We start from the raw sequence: 19309 nt of genomic DNA, 5'->3' as shown, positions 1-19309 counted from the left end.
TAACAAAGCCAATTCAATTAGGGTGGATGTGGCCCATTCCCAACAGTTGATAAGAAGGGGTGAATATCAATAGAGGTAAAATTACTTTTTTTAATAGACTGTCATTGTACATGTACATTGGCCAAACCAGACAGTCTCTATGCAAAAGAATAAATGGACACAAATCGGACATCAAGAATTGTAACATTCAAAAACGAGTAGGTGAGCACTTCAATCTCCCTGGACACTCAATAACAGACTTAAAAGTCGCCATTCTTCAACAAAAAAACTTCAAAAACAGACTTAAATTCCAGTTCTGCAAGTTCTTGATTTGCAAACTTGACACAGTCAAATTAGGCCTGAATAAAGACTGGGAGTGTCTGGGTCACTACAAAAAATAATTTTCCCTCTGTTGATATTCACCCCTTCTTGTCACCTGCTGGGAATGGACCACATCCCCTTTGATTGAATTGGACTCATTAGCACTGACCCCCCTCCCCACTTAAGGCAACTCCCATCTTTTCATGTGCTGTATATTTATACCTGCCTACTGTATTTTCCACTCCATGCACCTGATGAAGTGGGTTATATCCAACGAAAGCTTAGGCCCAAATAAATGTGTTAGTCTGTAAGGTGCCACAAGAACTCCTCTTTGTTTTAACCTATTCCAGTTACCGATAACTTCCTGTAAGATTTCAGGCTGAAATCTTCTATGACTAACCTCTGCCATCTTTGAAAGTATGAAGAAAAAAAAAGATTAAGCCACTTTTGAATGTGAACATAGTGGAAATCAAAGATATTACCATTTTACAAATTTTCTTCCAACTTTTTTTTTTTTAAACAATCAAAATGGCTGAGGCTTGAAAGATACAATTTTGTCTGGGAAGAATGCTTACTGAAAAGCAGTATATTTCATTGTTCCAGAGGAAATTTGAGTTCACCATCTTATTCACTTTTGAAAAATTATTTACCAACTATTCACAATGGAATTTTTTCACTTAGTTTGTAAAATGTGTAACTAAGGAATGATTCACTGAGGCTATGTGCAAGACTAGCTTAGCTAAGTAGTGAAAGCTTTATAAAGTTGATCAGGACAGAAGGTACATAGGGACTGAGGAAAGCTTCTGAAAACATTTTAAGATGCACAGCAGGGAGAGCCCCACTTTGATCATGCCCAAGGAAGGTCTTTCTTCCTATACACCATCTAAGCATGTGTGGGAGAAGGCATTCTAGTGATGTATAAATAGTTCCAGATTGTGGAATTTAAACACACTTCAAATTTGTAGAAGCTAACAGAATTTCCAAAGTCTAAACAGGGAAGCTCCTACCTTTTTACTATAAGTAAAGAAAATCTATAGAAAGATTATATTTGTACAATGTTAAACAAGCATGGTTAAGTAATCAAAGACAGAATGTGCCAAATAAAATATTTCAGATGCCCTCAAACTTGGACTGTCCCCTTCTGAGTGCTACAGAATATTAACTTTTGTTAAAAGCTACAATACATTTGTTGATAACTTTATGTGCTGCATACTGTAGTACTATGTATATGCCATAATCCTATAAAATCTTGTATATAAAAAGCACACAGTTGTTTCATAGGGAACTGACACATACTTTTCTACATGTAAGAATCAATTATGCACATGATCAAAGTTAGCTTTGAAGTCGCTGTTTCATCCCTATATACATTATTGCATGTAAGCAAGGACGAAGAGAATATATATCCTGCGGTCTCTCATATTAGATTGTTGCCTCTTCTAAGCAGGGAACACATTTAGTTGTGTTTTTATACTGCTTAGCACAACAGGAACCTTATCTGTGACAGGGCCCCTAGGCACTACTGCAATACAAAATAATTGTTATGTACAAAAAAAAAAAACCAAAACAAAACAATGTTAACAGAATGTTATTTGGGTTGCAAAGCCAAGCACTCAAAAGTTAGAAAAAGCCAGATTAACAATTAATCTAATAATAATAATAGTGTACAACAATCTTAGTAAAATGTGATAGTGAGGATAAGTTATCAAAATATGTAAGTAGATAAGAATATGTATATACAGGAGTATGAAATTAAATTTAGTGTAAGTAAAAAGAGAAGAAAGTGTTACAAGATTATTTCAAGTCGTAGAAAAAATTCTATAAGCCAAATACAGAATTTTGTAAAATGAAAGCTTAGAACTTGTAGAACATTGGAGCATGACTTAGACTATGTTTTCCATGAGTCTTTGGCTGACCAAATATTTCTGTCTGGCTTTTCTCAAAAAAAGTTTTGGGTTTTTTGGCCAAAAAATTGAATTTTTGTAATTTTTCAGTGAAAAGTCAGAATTTTCTACAGATACCATCCCCCACCATTTTCTGATCAGCAGAGACCCTAAGTTTGGAGTCTAATCCTTTAGTCACACACAAACTTTTCTACTGTTCCTGACAGTAGTTAAAAATGTTTTTAAAAGGACATTTTTGTTGAGTATTTTAATGAGGTACTTAGCAGCTCCTTCAAGCTACCTGTCTCAGGAAAAGCTGAAAGCAGCAGCTCATGTGCCTGTCAGGCTGGACAGGGAAAATGTGCACTTTGATGTCACAAAGGGAACGAGGCTTTAGTACAGTTTCTGCTATAAACCTCAGATGCTGAGAAGTGATTTCTCAGTTGCTTAAAACTTTGGAAAAAATTCCCCAAAATGAAACAACCACACACTCCCAATGACGACTGTCCTTGCAAAGTTTCAAATGACAAACTGTTACTCTGCTCAAAAACTGATTAGAATTCTTACAACCTCCTATTATAAAACAGAGGAAAGAATTTTATTTGATGTTTTAAAAAAAACACCACACCTTTGGGAAGAGACCCGGTATAAAAAAAATCTCAGACCAAAAGGTGATATTTCATAAATTTCACAATACGTAAAAATAGGGGATTACAATGGAAACTAATCTGCAGCTTTCACAAAAGTAGCTTGACTCATAATCTAGTAAATTTTATAATATACAAGAAAAATTATACAAATATTAAGACTAACTACTATAGTTAAAAAACTGGTTAGACAAAAATACAGCATCTTTGCTCAACTGAACTCACCAGCTGTTTCCCAATCCAGTCATATTCATAATCAAACATATAGCCCTTCCGATCAAATAAGTCTGTAAAGAGTTTTCTTAAGTAGTCATAGTCTGGTTTTTCAAAAAAATCTAGCCTTCTTACATAACGCAGATATGTAGCCATTTCCTCTATACAAATGAGAAATATTCATAATTGCCATTTCTGTTTTATTAATGGTTAAACAATCACATTAATCATCGATACCTAAAAACAAACCAAATAATCTTTAGCTTTCTATATAAAATTCAGATTGATTTTATGTCATATTAATTTACTTATCAGTTTAGTTTTCATGTTCCACAGCAGTTAATGTATTTTTCCCTTTGAAACAATTATGCACCAATTAACTTTATGTTCATGAGTATCCCACTGAATTTAATGGAACTGCCATATGTGTAGATGTTTGCAGGATGGGAGCCAAATAGACCCAAAAAAAATCAACTTTAAAAAATCATGCTAAAAATCTATCATTACTAGTCCCAAGAGGTTTATATACCAGAAAAACTTTTTTTCTCCACCCCCCCCCCCCAGCTTATTTTGTGTATTTGAGAGAAGTTTCTGTTTAGTCAATTTCATGGGTGCTTCTGTGTAGCAAGTCAGTTTCATATATCTGAGTCGTTTACAGAGAAACCCGGGAAATAAAATCTCTTTTTGTATAGGAAAATGCAACTATAATACCACAAAAATTGTTAGAGGGACCCAGAGGCAGGAGTAATGCCCAAAATAAAGAGTTACAAGTAGTTTAAAGTAAGTCAACTTCAAAATGATGGTCATCTACCAGTAAGAAAAGTGTTACAATAAATATTTTTTAAAAATATTAATCTGCTTTCTTATAGACGAAAGGGAGACCAACATGTTATGCTTCAGGACAAACTGATCACTAACTGGAACTGGAAATAAACTTCTTCCCCTCTTCCCTCCTCCCCATAGAATGTCAATATATTGAACAATTAGCGGTTTTGGGCCTCTCTCCTAATCCCCCAGCTTCAATAACAGCCAGTGACAAAATTCTGTGATGTTTCATTATATTTTAAATTACACTCATTACCACAATATATTTTATTATATGTATTTGAAAGCCATTTTTCTTAGTAATGTATACAGTCCTACAGTATTAAAAAAAAGATTTACTGCAGTGTTATTTTAAAGATAGATTCATCTTCATTAACACAGTCATTACCTGGAAAGTTTTCACACAATACTTCGATAGGTGTTGCTCGTTTTGTGTCTCCAATTTTCTGATAACGTTCTTTTAATGTATCAGCCTATGATGTGAAAGATAAATTTATAACTTCAGAAAGTATTTTAGGAGACAACTTTACTAAGGAAACACGATGGAGAAGATGACTTTTTTTTAAAAAAGGGGAGATAAGGATATTAAAAACACTACCTTTAAACCTTGCCATGGAAGGCTCCCTCTGAGAAAATACATAAACATATGTCCTAAAGCTTCCAAATCATCTCTTCTACTTTGTTCTGAAACATAAAATAAAAAGGTTATTCGAATGTTACATCTGCTTAATGCATACTTTAATTTTTCACATTTAGAAAAAAGTTTTATAAAGTTTTAAAATATTTAGAAGTTTAACAATATAAAATTTCATATTAAAGTAGTGCACATTTTTGCCTATTGTGGATCTTATTAAGAGTAGAGTTAAACAGAAATTGCCAATGCAGAATACTGGTATGTTCATCTTACTAATACAAGTCATTTTTGGTATAAAAGGAAATTGATCTGATATTTAAAATTATACTTTCATTAAACATGCCCACATTTTTCAACTATGTTAAATGAGAACAATTTAACAGTCAGTCATTGAACAAATTTCCTTCTTAAAATGATGAAAATTAATGTGATACATGGAAAAAGTAATATTTGTTCCCCATCTATCCACTTTATGGAGTTTTTTAGGAAACCAAAGGTTTTATTGGGGAAGTAAGAAGTCTTACACGGAAAACTGACTTTTCAGTAAAAAAGCACCATTGAGGAAGCAAGCAGCTGTAGCTTATTCCCCTATCTAGCTGACCTTAGAGTAGAACTGTGAATGGAATTATTTTGCAGTAATACAATTTTTGTTTACATTAATGAAGTGCTTGTTAGTGTATTAGAATTCCGGAATTCAAGCCACAGTATTCCATAAAGTATACAAGAAAATAAAATAAGAAAACCAACAACAGTAAATTTCAAAAGAGAACTCAAGTGATTCAAATTTGCAAAATTCACAAATTTGGTTTCTGAAATTCTGACTATTTTAAAGCGAAAACACATTTCTTATTGACAAAGTATTATTCACATTTTAAAATTACAGATATCAATATATTTAAGAGTCTTCAATACAGGTCATTCAATGATCTTTAGATTATTCAATTATACAATATGATACCCCAAGATCTTAAATCCAATAGAAAAAATACTGCTGCTAGTCAGCAATATTAGCCTTCTACTACTGGAGATGGAGGCATACAATTATATAGGATATATATTTTTTTAAATTGAGGTGATTCATTGGATTGAAAGCAGTTCCATAAATACACAAGTAACTCCTCAGTCTCAACAGTAAAATGTTGTTTGGTCACCCAGTTTTAAAGCAATAATAGGTTACTACTACTAATTATCTTTATAAAGAGAGTATAGATATGGCTAATGCTAAACAAACTTATCTAGTCTACTCCTTATAGTAGATCAGGAAGTTCATAGCACAAAATTTGCCTTTACAGACGAAATCTTAAACACAGTTAGGGAACTGTGAATTTACTTTGCATTGTGATGTCCTTACATTTTACAGTTGCTTCCCTTCCCAACAGAACCTGTTTTTAAAAATGCTTATTCCTTTAAAAGGACTCGACCTTAAAAAAGAAACAGCATTTTGACAAACAGGTAGCATATTTTACAACTGAATTTGATAAAACTGCTTAACTTGGAGTTCTCTTTCAAAGAGCAGTTGATGCTTCGTTTCTAAATAGTATGTGTTTCACGATTCAGATATGCTGTATTTTCCCCCTCATTTGTCATGAAGAACAGTTGCAAGAAGATAATGTACTTTTCTGAGTTGGTGTACTTTTTCCTGACAGGTTTTCCTAAATTCCTATGGTGAAATAAATTCCATTTCCATGAACATGATTAAGTCCACAGATGGGAAAGCAACAACAATTTAAATAAACTCTTCTGTTTCCCTGCAAATGCACTTTGTAATACAGAAGCAAAGAAATGAGAAGTGTCAGACCATAGTATGAAGACAACTGTTTCTAAATAGAATATTTATTACAGTTGTCTAAGCAATGCCAGTAGTTATTTAAGGAACCTATTAATGGTTGCTTTTATGACTCATGTATTTTAATTAAAGAAAAGTTTGCTGTGATTAATGCTTCTTTTCCCGTCTTTTCTTAGGTTATAGCAAATGTGAAAAACATTGCTACAATTTTTTTTTAATCTGAAGTAATTTGTGAAGTACATAGGGCAGTTTTTTGTTTAAAATGTAACTAGAAAAAGCCACACTCTAGGAGTGACCACTCATTTTAGTGGACCTTTTATAGACAAAAGCTAAATGGCCATTACTCATAGAAGAGAATATGCTGCTCAACAGCTAAACCCATTTAATGTGTTCTAAATAATAGTTTGTCTGAAAAAGGTAGATTTGAAGTACTTGTCAATATTAGAGGAGATTAAAATTTTCACAATGAGAAGCAGACAAAATTAAAAACATCACCACATTTAGTAGCAATAGATAAAGTTTAACAATTGTCCTGTTTAAAAGAAAACAGCAAGGAGACGCTCTATTAGCAGGTCAGATATATTTGTAATTATGCAAGATGAACAAAGCCTTACACAATGGAAAGGCGCAAGAAGCATTCTCTTCCAGAGCTGTTTGGTGGGCATGGAAAGAACACACACTGCATTATGCATTAGGATAATGCAGATTGATCCACCAGGTGTGCCAGTCTTACTCTGCAGGCTTGTACAGTAAGAAGACATGAACTTGTCTCCTAGTCCTAAATCAGTAGATCATTATCAAAAAAACTTGACTGAATTTACATTCAAAACACATTTTGTTCAGTTGATCCATCATGCATTCAATTTCAAATTAACTTTTATTGTACTGCATGAGTATATAACATTACACTACTAAGACCTAAAAGTTGAAAATTAATTGCATGAGTCAGAAAATTCAGAGATGATGAAAGCTGGATGTTCATGTGTAATATACTAAAATCACATTGGACAATATGACATTCTTTAGAGAATAAAACAATTTTGCTTTCAGATATAAGATATAAGTTGGTTTTCTCATAAAAATCAGTCAGCCCAGGGAACTGCAGCTTCGGGAAGCAAGGCCCCCTCTATACACAGAAATAAATCTGCAGTACCTCTCCAGAAAGAATCTTCCCAAGATGCAACTGTAAAAATAAAAAATTACTAAACACTATGTGAGTCAGCCAGAAGGATGTGATGGCCACCAGAAACATTTTTCACAAATAAAAAATAAATAAAAAAACAACTTTCTAGCAAGGGCTCAAAAAGGGGGTTGTTATGCCTTAATTAACAGACAGAGACAGACTGACATTCATTTTCTTCTCATTGCAGTCACAAGAGAGGTACCAATTTTAGAAAATATTCCCCAACTATAACATATTGTAGAGGTAGATTAACTCTACCTTGAAGAAAGAAGTTTTTATTCAAGAGAGGAAAAAAAATTGAGAGATTTAAATTCAAGATTCAGGCTATAAAGTTCCTATTTTTCCACACACTCAAGCAAATTCTGGACTTTGTCTTAGAAAGTCCAAGAAGATATTGATATATTCTCCATGAATGCTATCTATCTCTACTAGGGCTGTCAATTAATTGCAGTTAACTCATGCGTTTAACTAAAAAAAAAATTAATCGCAATTAACCGCCGTTTTAATCGCACTGTTAAACAATAGAATACCAATTGAAATCTATTAAATATTTTCAATGTTTTTCTACATTTTCATATATATTGTATTCTGTGTTATAATTAAAATCAAATTGCATATTATTTTTATTACAAATATTTGCACTATAAAAATGATAAATAAATGAAATAGTATTTTTCAGGTTTCAGAGTAGCAGCCGTGTTAGTCTGTATCCGCAAAAAGAACAGGAGTACTTAGAGACTAACAAATTTATTAGAGCATAAGCTTTCGTGGACTACAGCCCACTTCTTCGGATGCATATTGAGTGAAACATATATTGAGGAGATATATATACACACACACACTTGTAGTCTTTAAGGTGCCACAAGTACTCCTGTTCTTTTTAGTATTTTTCAATTCACCTCATACAAATACTGTAGTTCAATCTCTTTGCTGTGAAAAGGAAGGTTACTCGCCTTGTGCAGTAACTGAGGTTCTTCGAGATGCGTCTCTCTGTGAGTATTCCACTACAGGTGGCAGTGCGTCCTGGCACCGCTGATTAGAGATTTTTGCTAGCAGTGTCTGGTCGGGACACGCGTGCGCAGTAACTGTCTCGCAGCGCCGCTGGTGGCTCTTCAGGCACGCGCATACCCCAACCCCCTCAGTTCCTTCTCTATTGTGGAGCATTTAGTTCTTACTCCGATGTAGAGGGGAGGAGGGTGGGTAGTGGAGCACCCACAGGGACATACATCTTGAAGAACCTCAGTTACTGCACAAGAGGAGTAACCTTCCCTTCTTCTTCGAGTGCTGTCCCTGAGGGTGCTCTACTTCAGGTGAATGGAGAGCAGTGCCCTCATCAGAATGGAAGGTGTTTTGGAGTTGAGCCTGTAGCTGCAGCTAGGACCATGAAGCCTACCCTTGTGTCTGCACTCATGCTGAGCATAATGGCATACTGGTTATTGAATGTATGTTCAGATGCCCATATAGCTGCTCTGCATATGTCTAGAACGGGTACGCTGTACAGGAATGCTATGGAAGCTGCTATGGCTCTTGTCTAGTGTATTCTGATGCCCATTGAGGCTTCTCTGTTATATAGGGAGTTTTATATCCATTTAGATAGTCTTAGCGTGGATATAGCCATACCCTTTGATCTTTCTGTCGTTGATACCAATAGTCTGTAAGATTTACTGAAGGCCTTTATTCTGTCCAGATAAAAGGCCAGGGCGCAATGGACATCTAATGTATGTAACAACGCCTCTTGGGGGTTGTTGTGTGGTTTCAGATGGAATGTAGGTAAGTGAATTGGTGGAATGAGGACGATATTTTTAGCATGAATTTAGGATGCGTCCTAAGAGTCACTTTGTGCTTGTAGAATATTGTGTATAGGGGGTGAGCCATGAGTGCCCCTATGTCACTCACTCTTTGTGCCGATGTGATGGCTATCAAGAATGCCACTTTCACAGGTAAGTGAAGTAAAGAACACAATGGTTTTCTGGTTAGGCATTTGAGTACTAAGTTTAAATCCCATGCTGGTGTGGGTTCATGGATATCTGGGTACATGTTCTGTAGCCCCATTACGAATCTCTTAGTAGTGGGATGGGCGAATACTGATGTCCCATCCATCTGTTGGTGGAAGGCCAGTATGGCCGCGAGGTGAACTTTAATCGAGTTTGTAGCCAGTCCTGAGTTTAAGGATAGTAGGTAATCCAGGATGAGAGGAAGTGGTGCCTGTTGTGCAGATATTTATTTCGTTTGGCACCATAGGGAAAATCTTTTCAATATTTGGAGGAAAGTAGAGCATGTTTTGTTTCCCCCTATTAATCACTACTTATTTTACTTGGTCAGAACAGGTTAATTCCTCAGAATGGAGCCATGCCTTCAGGTGGAGTTTCCCTGGATCTGGATGGAGGATTTGACTGTTGTCCAGTGATAAGAGATTGTGTAGACAGGAGAGAGTGAATGGCTTGCATATTGCTTTGCGAATCAAGGGAACCAAATCTATCTGGGCCATGTTGGCATTATAAGGATTAACTTGGCCCTGTCGGTTCGTGTTTTGTGTATGACTCTGAAGATCAGAGGAATCGGTGGGAAGGCATATAGGAGAGGGACGTTCCATTTGATAAAGAATGCATCTCCCAGTGATTGTGCTCCCTTGTCCTGTACGTGAGCAGAACTTTAGGCATTTCTTGTTTGCTCGTGTCGCAAACAGGTCTATCACTGGAGTTCCTCATCTGTGGAAAATACGATATGTTATTTCATCGTTCAGTTTCCATTTGTATTCTTGTGAGAACTGTCTGCTTAGTGTGTCCGCCATGATATTCAGGCGGCCCAGTAGGTATGATGCTGTGATAGTGATATTGTGCTTTATGCACCAGTTCCATAGTTTTAGAGTTTCTGCACATAAGGAGCGGGATCGTGCTCCACCCTGGCAGTTGATATAGAACATACATGCAATGTTGTCTGTTAGGATCTGTATCATTGTTTCTTATGAGAGAAAGGAAGTGGCAGCATGCATTGCGTACCACGTGTAGTTCTAGTAGGTTTATGTGAAAATGTGTTTCCGCAGGGGACCATTTGCCCTAAGTGGTATGTTGGTACAGGTGAGCCCCCCCATCCGATCAGGGAGGCATCTGTTGTGATCTGAACAAATGGTGGTTCCTGTTGGAATGGTACACCAGAACAAACCTTCATTGGGTTTGTCCACCAGCATAGTGATCGTATCACCTTTGTGGTGGGTGTGATTCTCTTGTTTAGAATGTGTCTTCATGGGATGTATACTGCATTGAGCCATCTCTGAAGGCACGTGTAGCCTGGCATGTTTTACAATGAATGTGGTAGCAGCCATATGTCCCAATAGTTGTAGGCATGTTCGCACATGTACCCATGGACTGTGAGAGACCACTGATATAAGGGAGGTCATTGTTGTGAACATGGCCTTGGTAGTAATGCTCTGGCCATGAGGGAGTCCAGGTGAGCTCCAATGAACTCTAGTTCCTGTACCAGAGTGAGGGTGGATTTCTTTTAGTTGATTTGCAGTCCCAGGGAGTGAAAGAGAGACATGATTATTTGAATGCTTCGTTCTGTTTTTGTCTTTGTGGTGCCTTTGAGTCGGCAGTTGTCTAAGTAAAGGGATATCAGTATCCCCCGTCTCCGTAATTAAGCTGCTACTACCGCAAGTGTTTTGGTGAATACTTTTGCTGCCGTCGAGAGGACGAATGGTAGCACTATGTATTGGAAATGTTCTTGTCCTACTGTGAATTTAGGAAGCGTCTGTGAGCCAGATGGATTGTAATGTGAAAGTATGTGTCTTGTAGTTTGAGGGCTGCGAACCAGTCCCCTTCCTCCAGCACAGGGATGATTGAACTCACGGTGATCATTTTGAATCTGTGGGCACAGATGAAATTGTTGAGTCTCCTTAGACCAAAGATGGGACGCATGTCCACTTGAAGCGGCACACACACAGGGACAGCACTCAAAGAAGCGCAACTTACAAATGTAGATTTTTTTTTTGTTACATAACTGCACTCAAAAACACAACAATGTAAAACTTTACAGCCTACAAGTCCACTCAGTCCTACTTCTTGCTCAGCTAATCACTCAGACAAACAAGTTTTTTTGCATTTACAGGAGATAATGCTGCCCTCTTCTTATTTACAATGTGAACAGAAAGTGAGAACAGGCATTTGCATGGCACTTTTGTAGCCAGCATTGCAAGGTATTTATGTGCCAGATATGCTAAAGATTCATATGCCCCTCCATGCTTCGGCCGCAATTCCAGAGAACGTGCTTCCATGCTGCTGCTGATGATGATGCTCGTTAAAAAAAAATTTGTTAATTACATTTGTGACTGAACTCCTTGGGGGAGAATTGTATGTCTCCTGTTCTGTTTTACCTGCATTCTGCCATATATTTCATGTTATGGCAGTCTCGGATTATGACCCAGGACATATTGTTTGTTTTAAGAACACTTTCACTGCACATTTGACAAAATGCAAAGAAGGTACCAATGTGAGATTTCTAAAGATAGCTACAGCACTCGACCCAAGGTTTAAGAATCTGAAGCGCCTTCCAAAAACTGAGAGGGACAAGGTATGGAGCATGCTTTCCGAAGCCTTAAAAGAGCAACACTCCGATGAGGAAACTACAGAACTTGAACCACCAAAAAAGAAAATCAACCTTCTGCTGGTGGCATCTGATTCACATGAAAATGAACATGCGTCGGTCCACACTGCTTTGGATTGTTATCGAGCAGAACCTGTCATCAGCATGGACGCATGTCCCCTGGAATGGTAGTTGAACCATGAAGGGACATATGAATCTTTAGCACATCTGACATGTAAATATCTTGCGACGCCGGCTACAACAGTGCCATGAAAATACCTGTTCTCACTCTGGTGACATGGTAAACAAGAAGCGGAGAGCATTATCTCCTGCAAATGTAAACAAACTTGTTTGTCTCAGCGATTGGCTGAACAAGATGTAGGACTGAGTGGATTTGCAGGCTCTAAAATTTTACTTTAAAAAAAAAAAAAAAAAAAACACAGACTTCTACAATTGTAAGTTCAACTTTCATGATAAAGAGATTGCACTACAGTATTTGTATTAGGTGAACTGAAAAATACTATTTCTTGTATTTTTACAGTGCAAATACTTGATACAGTGAGAGCAAGATTGGGGTTCCAGGACACAAAGGCTAAACCTCTCTCAGAAGCATGGTTCTTCTTCCTCTACTTCTCCTTCCATCCAGGGACAGAGTCCTGGATGCTCAGAAGCTGATAGCCACTTGGAATTTCCAGCCTGCTTAGCTGGGCTCGAAACAGGAAAATCAGGGCACCAACCTTCAATGTCCTTTAACCCAGGTGAGAGCAACAATCCCAGTGCTGCTTATGCTCAATACAAAGTCAGGTTAGCAAGGTCTTCAAAATCAACATGCCTCAATGTTGGTGATGTATGTTTGGTGCCAAATTCAATTGACAAGGAGTTTAAAAATCTCTGCCCCCCCTACCCCCCATCAGTTAGATTTTGAGGCAGTTCTTCCAATCTTTGCAGGCTCCCAGGGCCGGTGCTACCATTAAGGCGAACTAGGTGGTTGCCTAGGGCGCCAAGATTTGGGGGCGCCAAAAAGCGGTGCCCCCAATTTCCTCCCTGTGGCAGCTCCCAACCCCCCTGGCCCAGGGAGCCGTGCGGCAGCTCCCCACCCCAGCTCACCTCTGCTCCGCCTCCTCCCCGAGCACGCCGCCTCTGCTGTAATTCTCCTCCCCTCCCAGGCTTGCGGCGCCAAACAGCTGATTGGCACCGCAAGCCTGGGAGGCGGGAGATGTGGAGCGGCAACAGCGTGCTCGGGGAGGGAGCGTAGCAGAGGTGAGCTGGGGTGGGGAGCTCCGCACGGCTCCCCGGGCCGGGGGGATGGGGTGATGGGGAGCTGCCGCGCGGGGGGGGGGGGGGGGGGATGCCCCAGGGCGGGGGGGGGGCTACTGGGGGGGGGGGCCTCAGGGCGGAGGGTGGGGCGCAAGGTGGAAGTTTCGCCTAAGGTGCAAAACTTCCTTGCACCGGCCCTGCAGGTTCCCCTGAAGAAAGAGAAAGAAAGCATTTGCCTGCTTAAATTGTGACCATTGCCCAGCACTGGAGATACTAAACATGGTCATCTGTAATAGTTTACATAAAACAAACTACCAAGGGAGGTGGTGAATTCCTCATCCCTTAATGTCTTCAAATCAAGACTAGATGCCTTTCTAGAAGATGCGCTTTTGCCAAACGAGTTTTTGGGCTCAATACAGGGGTAGCTGAAATTTAATGGCCTGTGCTATACAAGTCAGACTAGATGATCTAATGGACTCTTCTGGCCTTAACTCTATGAAAAAAACACTGTACATTAAATTGGATTTTCTTAGCTACTTCAGCCATGCTACCTGCAGAGTCAGAGGATCCAGAAAAGGAAAAACACCTGCAAAAAAGAGCAATCCTATTAGGACTGCTTTAGGCGAAGAGGAAACAGCCCAAAATGGCTGGGTCCCAGATGATGCCTGCAATGGCAAAGGTACATTTTTTTTTTTTTTAAATATACAAAAATCTCTCTGACTATACACACAAAAAAGAAAGAGTACTCAAAGGGGCAGAAGAGAGCAGTATTTTTGGCTCGCTGCAATGTTTGCTGCCAGAAAGAACTGAATTTCAGTTGCGGCCATTCCCCTCAGAACTCTAAGCAAGGAAGTACGTGAAGCATGTAGGGCACTGAACACACATTTTTGTTTTCTATTTTAACAGAAGCAGTATATCTGTAGTGTTTGTTTTTAAAAGTATGACACTGAAGCCTACCCGAATCCTTCATTCCTAAAACCCAAGAACAGACTTGGAACTAAAGAAAAAAAGAGCTGGGGGACTGTGGGGGGGAAGGAGAGGCTTAAAAAGCTGTGCCTATGGAGATGGTAGCCTAATGCTCTTCGCAGAAACAAAAAGTAGGATAAAGGCTTAATGTGTCTCTGTGCAACAGGTTCCCTTTAGATAACATTTAAGGATGTGTTCAGGAAGACAGAGGTTAATTACGTCACATAGGTTATTTCAATATTACTTCTTGAAGAAGCTCTCTCTCAGACAACACTGGATGTTCGGTCTCTGCTAGTCATGTGATTTCTATTACTTTTGTTTGCTGGATCTGTGTATGTTACACATACATTACATTAATAGCTGGGTTCTGTACTATGGACTGCTCCCAAAAAGTTTTATTTTTCTTTCCTTGTACATTATGGTGTGCTCAAACACAAGTAAAATAAAAAAAATCTTAAATGCATAATCCTTAATACCTAAAATTAGCTGTGACCATATACAGGTATTTCAGTAACCTACATTAATTTAATCAAAGAATACAATTCTTTATGGAAAGTGTTCATTTCGTAACTGACACACCCCTACTGAGCAGAAGGGCAAAGGACTGAATCGGCATCAAAACTAGAACTACGTTTGACGCCAATGAGTGGCAAGATAGCATGGAAATCCTGTAGTGTTGCTGTCTAAGCTGTACCTATTATTGCATTTAGAGAACTTCAATCCTTTCACACCCAATATATTCACTTTGTAAGCTAAAAAATAACAAAAATTGTGATATTTCTAAACACATTTTGAAAAGAAAGTTTATCACACATACTTCATCCTCATTATATAACACGGGTGGCCAAACTGTGGCTTGTGAGCCACATGTACCTCTTTTACCCTTAAAGTGCAACTCACAGAGTCTCCATCTACCAGACTGGGAGGGACTCAGGACCTCTGACTTGCAGCGGGTGATAGGATTGAGGCTTCTGCCCAGAGGGGAGGGAGAGACTCAAGGCTTCTGCCCAGTGAGGCGCACCTGCCGGGGCTCCCAGAGCTTCAGCAGGAGTGCGACTAAAACCCCAAACCCAGTCTAGGGTCTGAAGGCCTGAGCCCCAGCAGGTGTGCTCTGGCTCTCAAACTTCTGAAGATAGTCGTATGTGGCTCGGGGGTGGGGGGTGGGGGTCAGGAAGTTTGGCCATCCTTGTTATCTAACCATTCCATACAACAAAACATACTGTAATATTTGTAAACAGATGTGATCATGATCTGAGATGATATGGGGTACGATGACTTTAGAACCAAGAGAATCCTATTTTTATAGTGTTTTAATAACAATGTGATTCAGTGCATAAGTCTTTAGTTTTTGATGAGCACAGATTAGAATTTGTTTCTTTAACAATCTGCAAACTGGATGATTCAGAAGTAAATACCAATTCATACAAAGTTAGTATACTTGTTGAATTTTGTTTCTGCATTTAAAATGCAAACATACCTTTTCCTAAATGTGTATTTATACTCATGTATCTAGCTGTTCCTGTAAGGCTCTTGTGTTCTCGATATGGTATGTGCTTCTTTGTTTCTGGATCTATATACTCCTTTGCCAAACCAAAATCTATAATATGAATAATTTGCTGGGTTTTGTTTCCTGGTCGTCCTATTAAGAAGTTCTCAGGTTTTACATCTCTGTATATCAAGTTCTTTGAATGGACATATTCCATACGAGAAATCTTTATTAAAGAGAAGAAAGGACAGAGTTTAGTTTAAGCTTCAGGTTACCACAAGAAAGCGTGGTAGATGCAAACAAGTATTGTTACATCAGCTTTATATATATATATATATATATATATTTAATATATATGGATGTCTTATCACCTTTAAAACAAATTATAGACAACTGTTTTCCTCTCAACATATGCCTAAATTCCACTTAATGTTGATGGGACATGAGCACGTGCATACAGGAAAATACACTCCACCACTTGCATATAAAAAAAATCTATACTTACAGCTTCATATGAATCACAAAAAAAGAAACAATGTAAAGTTGACAGTGAGCAAGCTGTATTGAATGCATTTTTGTGCACATTATTGGATACGAAACTAAGACCTGGAATTACACTGTCTTGCTATCAGCATCAAGGATCTGTAAGCACATGCAATGTTCTGCACATATAAATTTTAGCCAGTGCATCATCAATATGAATATGGCTTTCCTCCTAGATGTATAAATTAAGGTTTGAAAATCATTTTTATATTCGGAAAAGAATGCTTGTTAAATGATTTTGCATTTGTGATGTTATAAGCCTTTATTGATGAATGGAATCTTTGCCATTCATGCCATAAAATGGATATCCCCCTCCTCAGTGACATTTAAGTAACATGTTCATACTGATTATTTCATTTTAAATGCTATTATTACTGAAATACTGGCATTTAAAATGCACAGATGGCATTTAAGTTTTTTACCCATGGTGAAAAAAAAAGTGGTGCACTATATATCTGGATTTAAAAAGATGCAATTACTTAGTAAATATAAATCTGCACCAATGAAAATAAAAACAATATTATTTGGCTTTTACTCTAATCTAGTCTGATGGCAGACTCCTCAGAAAAAATGCCTCAAAACCTCAAATTTTCCATTTAAACAATTCTGCTTGTACCATGCATTTTTGTATTGCCCTTTCCTAATTTTATAACTAAGACAATGTGTAAGATGGCAAATGCCTATGTTACTTAAGAGTTTAATCTGCTTATTCTAATGGAAATGAGTGTGTCAAACTGAGCTTTATGACTTTAGGCTACAATTAAATGAGCTCTTCAAAACAGATACTGAATTTATGCAACTGTCCTTAAAGACTAAGGCAAAAATTATGGCACATAAAAAAATGACAACTAAATAATACTTCATTGTTGTATGTCCTATAAAGGACTGCAATACAGCTAACACAATTTAACAGATTGTATACTGTAGATCCTTTATCAGATAAATTAGTATTTAATCTATACTACAAAGACTGTCCACATACTGGAGTAATGAACACACTCGCATTATTAAATATATATAAACTCACATATATTTATACTTACCAACTGTATAGCTATCATAAGAACGGTTTTAAGAGAAAATGTCCTATCACACAGGTCAAATAGGTCTTCCAAGCTAGGTCCCAGTAGTTCTAGCACCATGGCATTATATTTGCCACAAGGGCCAAAATAGTAAACCTGAGGTATACCGTCTGGAAAAGAAAAAATATGTATATATAATTAGTTATAGAGTACTTACCTAAATGTAAACATATACCTTATTTCTTGCTTACAGCAATATTAATTTTAAGGCTTATTAGTTGGATCTACACTTTAAAACATATCTGTCTGATAAAAACTGATATTAAAGCTGTATGAAAAATCATTAGTGTTAAAGCAGTTAACTTCATTATTCCTGCTGTATCCATTTCATAGCTTCTACTGGAAACTAAGTATTTGACAATTTTGAAAAAATTAAAGCTTTTTTAAAAATAAAAATCAAGAGCTACCCATTACACATTAGACAGTAAGTGCAGATTCAGTTAATGAAACTGTACTTTATTTCAACTATTGTTCTTTAGTTCAGAATGGATAAAAGTAATATTTTTTTAAACAAAAAAAATCAGATTTTCTTAAATTGGATTTTTTATATAATTCAAATACATTTTCCTTTTTTAAAAATAAGTGTGTTTAAAATTTAATTTGAAATTCTGACAAGCTATGTTAAGGTCTAAACATTATAATCTATTAAAATCATTTACATAAATAAAATGTACTGCATCAATGAGCCCTCTGCAAATAATAACGAGATAGAGGGTGCTGCTCTTTTTAGTTACATAAAAAAAATCAAGGAAAAAACATACTTAATTTCTGAGGTCAACTCAGGCTTTATAACAGGTCACAATTTCATGTACTGCATTAAATATCATATTATTTTCAGTCTTTACAACAGAGTGAATGATGGTATTTACATTTTTCTAAATGTTAAGTACTTTCAATTGCTATTGTGCACAAAAGGTTTTGCCTTAATTATTTTTGGTTTCAGTTTAGCTAGCAGGTGCAGAGAACATTTCCTTCATCTGGACTAGTTAGAAATCACTTGGGAGTTGAAAAAGCATGAAAGCTTATTTTCCCACTACCAATTTTCAAAGGTATTCAGGCACCTAAATATGCAGATGGATGCCTAGTGCGATTTTCAATGGGAAACAATGGGAGTTAGGCACCTAAGCATGATTATTTTTGTTAGTTTCTTTAACGCTGTAGGGTTACCATCCGTCTGTATTTCCCCAGACATGTCCGGCTTTTGTGTTTCTAAATAGCCGTCCGGGAGGAATTGGTAACAAGGTTAAAATGTCCAGGGGTTTTTTCTCCCTCGCCTCCCTCCCTCCCTTCCATGCAGAGTGCGGCTGCTGATTGGGCGGCTGGGCCAAATTGAACTGCTCCCATTGGTCTCCAGCAGCCAGAGCCCTCCCCTGCTCCCCGCTCCCTCTGCTTGCAGCCCTGTGTAACACACAAACCAACCCACCGGGCAGCGTGTTTTGCAAACACGTGGAGCCAGAATGGTAAGGGGAGTCCGGGGGGGGGGCAGTCAGGGAGCGGGGGAGTGTTGGATGGGTCACCGGCCTCCACCTGCCACCCTCCCTTCATGCGTCGCCCCCCCCCCCCCTTAAATTTAAACCCAAATTTAAAGTCAAAATGTGTTCCGGCAATATCTCTTTAACATTATGAATTTAATATACATGATGCAAGTCTTAGTTGCATGGATCTTGCTCACTTTTGACATTTAGTATCTAAATTAAGTCCTATTTGTTTTACAAAAATCCATTTTAGTAAAATCTTTTATTACAATCTGTAGGAAATTGAATAGTAGAAGGATAACTTAAAAACAAAAAGTGCATTTATCTAGGCATCCAGTTTTCCTATTATTTTTTTCCATTAATGCCAAGTAGAATGCATGGGGCATTATTATAGGCTATCTAAAAATAATTAATTTTGGTGACTACTAGAGTTCTTCATCTCACTCAACCA

The 19309-nt window shown here is 37.6% G+C and overlaps 1 protein-coding gene across 5 annotated transcripts in view; it reads right to left on the bottom strand.

Moving 5' to 3' along the window:
- The window catches only part of CSNK1G3 (casein kinase 1 gamma 3), a 130111-nt gene that overhangs the window by 43417 nt on the left and 67385 nt on the right, over positions 1-19309 (bottom strand). For all 5 annotated transcript variants that reach the window (XR_004646057.1, XR_004646058.1, XM_034773103.1 and 2 more), the window contains exons 6-10: positions 17345-17493; positions 15750-15984; positions 4467-4552; positions 4257-4341; positions 3056-3204 (exon numbers count right to left, since the gene is read on the bottom strand). Coding sequence is in view for 3 of the 5 variants with exons in the window: in XM_034773103.1 (XP_034628994.1) it covers positions 3056-3204; positions 4257-4341; positions 4467-4552; positions 15750-15984; positions 17345-17493 (704 nt within the window). In the remaining 2 variants the exon portion in view is untranslated. The remainder of the gene's footprint in view (positions 1-3055; positions 3205-4256; positions 4342-4466; positions 4553-15749; positions 15985-17344; positions 17494-19309) is intronic.

Source organism: Trachemys scripta, chromosome 6, assembly GCF_013100865.1.
Source record: "Trachemys scripta elegans isolate TJP31775 chromosome 6, CAS_Tse_1.0, whole genome shotgun sequence".
Classification (NCBI taxonomy): domain Eukaryota; kingdom Metazoa; phylum Chordata; order Testudines; family Emydidae; genus Trachemys; species Trachemys scripta.
This window is presented reverse-complemented; position numbering and strand designations above follow the sequence as displayed.